This window comes from Psammomys obesus, unplaced genomic scaffold (assembly GCF_907164565.1).
Source record: "Psammomys obesus unplaced genomic scaffold, mPsaObe1.curated_primary_1811, whole genome shotgun sequence".
Taxonomy (NCBI): domain Eukaryota; kingdom Metazoa; phylum Chordata; class Mammalia; order Rodentia; family Muridae; genus Psammomys; species Psammomys obesus.
Genome location: NW_026590704.1, coordinates 420,640 through 428,863, shown reverse-complemented (window position 1 = coordinate 428,863; position 8,224 = coordinate 420,640). Strand labels below are relative to the sequence as shown.

Here is an 8,224-nt window from a genome sequence, read left to right as displayed (position 1 = left end):
AGGTTGGTTCCCCAGGGAGTGAAGGCGCAGTAGGAGAAGGGTTCCTCAACTTAGGCTGCAGTGGGACAAAGAATATGTCTGGACTGGCAGGGATGAAATGACTAGGGTGCCCTGGATCTGGACAAAGAGGTGGGATCTCCAGGGAATGCAGTCAGAGTGGGAAGGTGAATACCTGTAAGGAGGTTGCCACAGGGCTGAGTCAGAGAAGAGGGAGAGATAGTAATGGGGGAGAGTGAAAATCTCCTACCTGAATCCCAACCAAGTGTTGCCACTGGGGTCCCGGGGGCATTATTTCTAGCTGACACAAAAGAATAATGATGGGTAAGAAGGGAAAGTTAGCAGGGTCAAAGAGGAAAAGCTAAGATGGGTCTGCACCAAGAAGCAGAATCCCCAGGGAGTGAAGGCAGGGGAGGAGGAGGGACACACACAGGAGGGCTGTTACTGGGTTTCGGGTAAGACGGAAGAGTTATTAATTGAGCATAGGAAGAGCAGTAAAAATGTCTTACCTGAGTCCAGCCCAGTGTGACTACTGGGACTCCCTGGTAGAAAGTGTTTCTGGGTATCAGTGGGCTAACACAACAGAATGCAGACAAGAATGCAGAAAAGGCTGAGAAGGTTCACGGGAAGCTAAGCTGGTTCTGTAATGTAGGCATGTCGAGCTATGAACAACTCCCTTACGACCCAGTTCATTGTATCCCACAGGCTTGATAGGCGGTAGTTCCATTCTAATTGGTTTTTTAATGTTTTAATTTTCTTTTTATTTCTTCAATGACTCATTTATTGTTCAATACTATGTTTAATCTCTATTGTGTATGTTCTGGAGTTTCTCTTGCTATTGATCTGTAGTCTTATTTTATTATGATCAGACAGAATAAGAATTATTTCATTTTTTTATATTTATTAGGGATTATTTTATTAGTTACTTTTTTATTTCTGCCATGAAATGCCATGACCATGGCAACATAGGCCAGAGGCAGCCTAAAGAAAGACACCCAAGCACCTACAGAGGGTGCAATTATAATGGACAAATATGTGATGAAAAAAATGGAAAGTATGAAGTACATGGTAGATAGACAGAAGAGAAAGCAAAGCTGAGGGGTTCATACACTATGGAGAAAAGCAGAACTAGAGACTTGACAGCAGTGAGGAACAGGAAGGTAAGGAGGCCATGGTGAGGTCCTGTTCCAGGCTGCTGCATGGTCCTACAGCAAGTGGGGTCTGTGTAGGTGTCTGTGACCCAAAAGCCAAGTGTAGCTCTATGGTCTGCACTGCCACCTGAGGCCATGGGGACATTCGGGCCCAGGCTGCTGCCAGAGGCCATGTCTGGGTCTGGGGTTCTATGGAAGCCACGGCTTGTATTGATGTCTCAGGCCCATGTTACCACCAAAGGCCATACAGATGTCCCTGATCTGGACTGTTGCCTGAGGCATTATGATGAGCTGGCCCCACCCTTCACCAGCCACCACACTTGGGAAAGATGACCCTGCCACTTGCCTAGGCAGCACAGTAAAGCTGACCCTGAGGGCAGGGGAGCAGGTGAACCAGCCCCAAGATATGAGCGCAGAAGAGCTGGTCTTGCCCCCTCATCTGCTGTGAGGTGGCTTGGGTGACAGAGAGATGCCCTGCCCTGCCCTGCCCTGCCCTGCCCCTCACCACCTGCAGCAAATAGTATTGCTGGCCCTGAGGTCATGAAAGTGGCAGAAGTGTCCCTGCCCCTCACCGGCTGCAGCACTGGGGAGCACAGGCCCTGCAACTCACCTGGGCATCACAGTAGAGCTGGCCCTGGTGATATGAGAGCAGAAGAGCTGACCCTGGCCCTTGCCAGCCGTGGCACTGGATGAGCTAGCTGGAAAAGTGCTGGAAAGCTCACCCTGGTGGTCAGGACACAGGAGAGTTTGCGAGATGACTCACTCAGCCTCCTCCCAGGCCCAGATCCAGGCCCACCCCAACATATACCCTGCATAGGATCTGTTGGAAGGCACAAAAGGGCCAGTCCTGAAGATCCAAAGCTGCAGAATCGCCACGACACAGAAAAAACAACACAATATCCAAGAGGCGTCCCCACCAGGATCCAGTATAGATAATGTAGCAGAAGCCAAGGGCCTCAAAACAGACCAATGACTCATGGCAATGAAGATTTGCAAGTAAAGCTGTGTGGACAAAAAGGTACATTGTGTGATAATCACTGTGATATAAAGCGAAGTATTATACACGACAGCTTCCACAACAACACTTTTCTTTAATCTGTCTTATTTTATTTTTTTATTTTTGTAAGGGGGGTTGGTAGGGAGATGAGTGGGATAGGGGCACATGATCTGAAGTTCGCAAAGAATCAATAAAAATCTTTAAGTGTTTCCTTTTTCTTATGGTTCCACTGGGTTGGAGTCCATGGTGATAGTGCTAAGGCATGGGGGCAGGTGTCGCACGCATCTCAAACTACACGCAGCTGGCAGAGAGCACACCAGGAATGGCATGCATCTTTCAGAACCTCCAAACCACACACCCCCAAGACACACCTTCTCCAAAAATGCAACACCTCCTAATTCTTTCCCAACAGTTCCACCGACTGCAGGAACAAGTATTCAGACATCTGATCTTGGGGTATTCTCAGGAATATCCCCTTCAGGACTCAGGGAACTATGCTGAAGAAGAAGCAAAAAGATTGTAAGAGCCAGAGGAGATAGATAACACCAAGGAAAACAGTGCCTTCCAGACACAACGGGACTGACATACATATGAATTCACAGCAACTGTGGCAGCATGCACAAGGCCTACGCAGATTCAAGCCAGAAGTGGTCCCAGTGCTGCGAGGGGAACTTGGATAAGGAGCTCCCATCCCCCATCAATAAGATATCTCCGATTGGCAACTGCTTGCAAAGAAAAGATTCATTTTCATCAATGGGAACTCAGCAGTTCCCATGTTTAGTAGCAGGTGGCCAACACAAACAGAACTCAATGATGTTTTTGTAAATTTTTTTTGTCTCATATTGCTTTACTTGGGCATTTTTTTTTATCTTGCCGGTCTTTTGCTTATATATTATGATTTCTTTTTTTTTTTTTTTTGTCTCATATTGCTTTACTTGGGCATTTTTTTTATCTTGCCGGTCTTTTGCTTATATATTATGATTTCATTTTTTTTTGTTGTTCTTAAGGATGTTTAGTGTGTGTGTTTCTTGTGCTTTTCCTTTATTACTTTTTATTCCTTTTTTTTTCCCTGTTTGTTTTCTAAAGAAAGTATGAAGTTGGATCAATGGGGAGGGTAGAGAGGATCTGGGAGGAGACAGAAGAGTAAAACACTGTAACAAAATAGGTCATGTGAATTTTCAATAAAAATAAGAAAAAGAAAATAATAAAAATATATTAAAATCTAGATGGTAGAATTAGATGATCGTCTGCCTTCCACAGCCTGCTACCTTTCCTGGCGGCCTTTGTGAATTGCATGATAGCATGCAAAGGGCAAATTTTCGTGCCATTTGCCTCATTATTAATGTCAGAATCCTTGGGTTTTTTTTTTTTGTCCTGTGTTAATAAGTACACCTTTTATATTGGAAGCAATTTTTAGATTGTGTTTATTAGTTAATTTTGTGGGAGACAGGACGCTGTGTAGGAGGAGGTTTCTTCTTTCTGCCACGTGGGCCCTACAGATTGAAATCAGTCATCAGGTTTTGTGGCAAGCCCCTTTGACCACTGAGCCTCTCATGATCCATGGAAACAGTTCTAGTAGAATTTTCTCTGAATGTAAGTCTATATTCTTGTACAAAAGCTTCACTTCTTTTTTCTTTCTTGTCTAGATTCTGAATCACATCTCTTTTTCCAGTTCTGGGGGTTGAGTCAAATCCTTTTATTTCCAGTAAGTATGATGACTGTGTGGGAATTGGAATGCTATTTTTAGTTCCCATCTTGCAAAAGCACATCTATAGACAAAGCTGACTTCATTGCCTTTTCACAGTGATGGAGGAAGTGTATAACGAAAGACCGTGAGTTTCTGAGCAGGAGTCATTTCATATAAGAATCATATTTCATTTAGCCTTTGAAAAATATCACTGTTGAAAACAAGTCCCAAGCCTAGCATGGCGTGATGGTACATACTTGTAGTCCTAGTACTTAGGATATGGAGACAGATGAATCAAATATCCAAGGTTATCCTTGGCTAGAGAGTGAGTTTGAGGCTAGCCAGGACTACATGACACTCTATCTTAAAAAAAAAAAAAAAAAAGAAAGAAAGAGAAAAAAAACAGAAAGAAAGAAAAAGGTAAAGGTAAAGACGAATTGAATGACTACATCTCTAGTTTTTTTTATTAGAACATGTAAATAAGTTGCATCTTTGACTCATATATTTTTGACAATTTTCATTCCTAACAGAACATTTCTCAGAGCAAGTTTCATGTCCTTGTTACGAAGACTATAAATCAGAGGGTTGAAGAGAGGAGTCACTGCAGAGTATACAAGTGTAAGGATCTTCTGCATCAAAGTTGGAATACCATATGTAGGACTTACATACATCACCATCACTGTCCCATAGAAGAGCGACACCACAACTAAATGAGAACCACAGGTAGAGAAGGCCTTTAGCCGGCCAGCTGCAGAGGGAACCTGAAAAACAGCCCTGAGCAACAAAATATAGGATCGAAGAATGTATGCTATAGTGAAAAAGAGGACAAAGGAACTTTGGGCATAAAAAATAAATTCAGTAACTGGAGCTGGGGCACAGGATAAGGCCATCAACGGGTCCATGTCACAGAGGAAGTGATCAATGACATTAGAACCACAGAAGGGAAGTTGGGAGATGGAGAAGATAGGGATTGGGTACCCAAGGAATCCGACAAGCCAGCATGAAGATACCAGTATGCCACAAAGCCTCCTAGTCATGATGGCAGGGTAGTGTAATGGGCGGCAAATGGCCAGGTACCTATCATACGCCATGACGGCCAGGAAGAGACATTCAGTTGTACCCAGTGAAAAGAAGAAATAGAACTGGAGGAAGCACCCTGAAAATGAGATGGCCTTGGTCTTAGAGAGAATGTTGGCTAGTATGTTAGGAACAGTGGAGGAAACATACCAGATTTCAAGGAAGGCAAAATTTCCCAGGAGGAAGTACATGGGGGTATGTAGGCGTGAGTCACATCGTACTGCGCAGATGATGGCTCCGTTTCCCAGCAAGGTCAACACATAAACCGCCAAAAACAACACAAAGAGGAAGATTTGAATCTTCCAGGAGCCAGGGAATCCCAAGAGAACAAATTCTGTTACAATGTGTGCTGTTGATCTGTTCATGGGATCTAAATACAGGAGAGAGGAAAAAAAAAAAAAAAAGACATGAGTTTAGCCCCAACGTCCTTGCTTTCAACGTATCTGAAGGTCTTTCTGAGAGTCAGGCGTAAGTTATACAAGAGAAGACATGCGTATTCTGAAAGCACATGGAACCAGTCCTATCGTATTCTGGATTGACGGCATTTCTATACCAATGATGTAACCTCTTTTTTCTCTTCTTCTTGGTCCTACTGAGACAGGAGTCAAAAGGAACCTAGGTAACTAGAAACAGGCTACAGTGAAGGACGCTGACCACCTAGACACAAATAGCCACAAATGGCCTTACTTCATGATTTCCAGACACTAACCTCTATGCTATAGAGCTTATGGAGTTTGTGAACTTTCAATGAATGTATCAACTGTAGAGTCTGGAGGCAGCAATAAGAGCCATCTTGCATCTTTACTTCTTTACCTCACCATTCAGCTTTGACGACATAAAAAGCCTGCTGCTTGAGCAATTTTTCACTTTATAGCCCTTCTGATCGCCATGTGTTTTTCATCCTTTGTGTTCTAATGTGGTGCACATCTGAAATACCAGAACTAAGGGAGTCAGAAGCAGGCAGATCTCTGTGAGTTCAAGTCCAGCCTCTTCTACAAAGTAAATCCCAGGCAGCCAAAGCTACACCCTGTCTCAGAAAACCAAAAATAAAAAAAAGCTAGATAATAGATGGATGGATGGATAGATAGATAGATAGATAGATAGATAGATAGATAGATAGATAGACAGACAGACAGACAGATAGATAGTTAATTTATTGGTTGGGTTTCTTTCTCAGGATTCTACAAACCACACCAAAAACTCTGATTATGAATGCCAACCAGAAATTTCTCCTCTATCCTGGCAAAACTCGATGGCACTTCTCAAATGTCTCCCGGGCAGCCAGGTGCTATTTCAAGGTGTCTAGTGAGGCCGCTCACCTTAAGACTGATCTTTTGGGTCACCATGGCTGGCTCTGATAAATCTGTGGACCTCAGGAGCGTGGTTCTCTTCCTAACTGATCTCCTGATCTCCAGTTGAAAGGGATGCTCAATGTTCAACAGATCCTGGCTGACACTGCTTCTTCGTGGATGCCTGAAGGTCTTACAACAGGATGCAGAAACAAATAGTTTCTGTAAAGATCACACTCTCCCCTGGGATAGGAAACCTGCTGCAAAGACTCCAAAGGCATCTATTCTCTTGGTGGCCTGGATAGGCTGCGCTTGAATCTCGAGTACTTGCAGATTTCTCTGTCTATGGTTAAGCAGTGTACTCTTCTGGCAGGGACAGATTTCTTCTGCTCTCTGCTCCAGCAACAGATAAGCTGTCTAGAAACTGGCTTCTCAAACTGCAGGCTGAAGCTGCTCCTGTTGCCCAAGACTCAAGCTGTCCTTGTTGCTTCATATGTTAATTTAAAAAAAAAAAGTGGTGTGTATGGCAGGCCCTACCCATAGAATCTAGACCTTTCACAGGTCTCTCTCTCTCCAAGCACTCTGCTCAAATATAAACATGGCCTCCTTCTTCTAGTTCCTCCCTAAGCCTGTCTGTCACTCACACCATTACTTTACTTAATTCTTGAGAACAAAAAAAAACATATAAAGAGTATCATCCTCAATGGAACATTTAAAAAATTAAGTAGCTTTACTGTAATGAACTGAAAAATAAAGCATCACAGGGCTAGACTGAGGAATGGAGAAGATTTTCCTCCCAACTTCTCTGGTGAATTAATTTTGTTGGGGTAAAGAAAGAGGCCATTTTCAAATACTTGGATAGCAAATTGTGTATCAGTGGCAAAAAAAAAAAAAGATGTATTTATTAATTGAAGAAATAAAATGTGCAGCTATATGTATTTAAATAGTAGTTTTGCAATTGGTTAATACTTAAAATGATCCGGTCAAAGACTCCGGCGAAAGACTTAAAGGGGCCTGAGAGACTCTCAAAGGTTAGGAGCATGTACTGCTCTTGCAGAAGACCTGAGTTCAATTCGCAGCACTCAAATTGCGCAGCTCACAAGAACCTATAACTTTAGTTCCAGAGCTATCTGTTGCCTCTGGCAGTCACAGGCACCTGCCCCCATATACCTGCCCCTCCTCTTGCCACATACACAGAAGTTTAAAAATAATTAAAATACGTCTCTAAAAGATAAGTCTTAACCAAAATAATAGTTTATATTTTGAGATTTTTGCTAATTTTAGATCTCTTGTTTTGGATATTGGAGGTCATCAAGAATGTAAGAAAAGGAAGTTTGCAATATAGCAAAGAACACATGATTCAAAGGAAGGATCATTTGTGATCCCTGAGACCTGGGCTACACTACTTCTAGTCTGTTTGTGTTGTTTTTATTATTATTAATTATTATTCTAATTGACTTTCATGGGCATTTTGCCTACATGTATGTCTATGTACCACAGGTGTGCCTGAGGTATGGAGGGGAGAGCAGAAGGGGACATTAAATCTCTAGGACTGAAAATTGTGCGCTGCCATGTGGATGCTGAAACTCAAACAAGTCCTCTGGAAGAACTGCCAGGGCTTTTAACCACTGAGCAGTCTCTCTAGCCCTTGTTCATGATTTTTGAGGAAACATGAAAAGGTGTAGCATCCAAGCTTCAATTAATAGCTTTCTAATTAATAGTGAATTCAGAAGACATGTTTTACCACCTTCCTTGAAGGAACTCAGTAAGTGAATTCCAGATATTTATTTGTAAAACATGAATCAGTTGCTTTCCCAACTACAGATGACAGACGAAGGACGTACATATCTTTAAACAAAAAACTAGAGTCATGAGATCTGAGTTTCCTGTCTTGTTGGGGAAACTAATCATGCCTGCTTAGTGTAAATCATAGCAAGGACATGCCCCACATACACTGACAGCACACCAAAATTTATCTTTCCTACCACGGTGCCATGTAAGAGATTTGTTAACAGCAATATTATTT

At 42.6% G+C, this 8,224-nt stretch overlaps 1 protein-coding gene across 1 annotated transcript; it reads right to left on the bottom strand.

Annotated features, from left to right (window-relative positions):
- Positions 1 to 4,329: 4,329 nt before the first annotated feature.
- On the bottom strand, positions 4,330 to 5,295 carry LOC129677976 (olfactory receptor 11H4). Its single transcript, XM_055608660.1, has one exon. The coding sequence runs from the start codon at positions 5,272 to 5,274 to the stop codon at positions 4,330 to 4,332; it is 945 nt and encodes a 314-aa protein (XP_055464635.1). The 5' UTR covers positions 5,275 to 5,295.
- Positions 5,296 to 8,224: the final 2,929 nt, after the last annotated feature.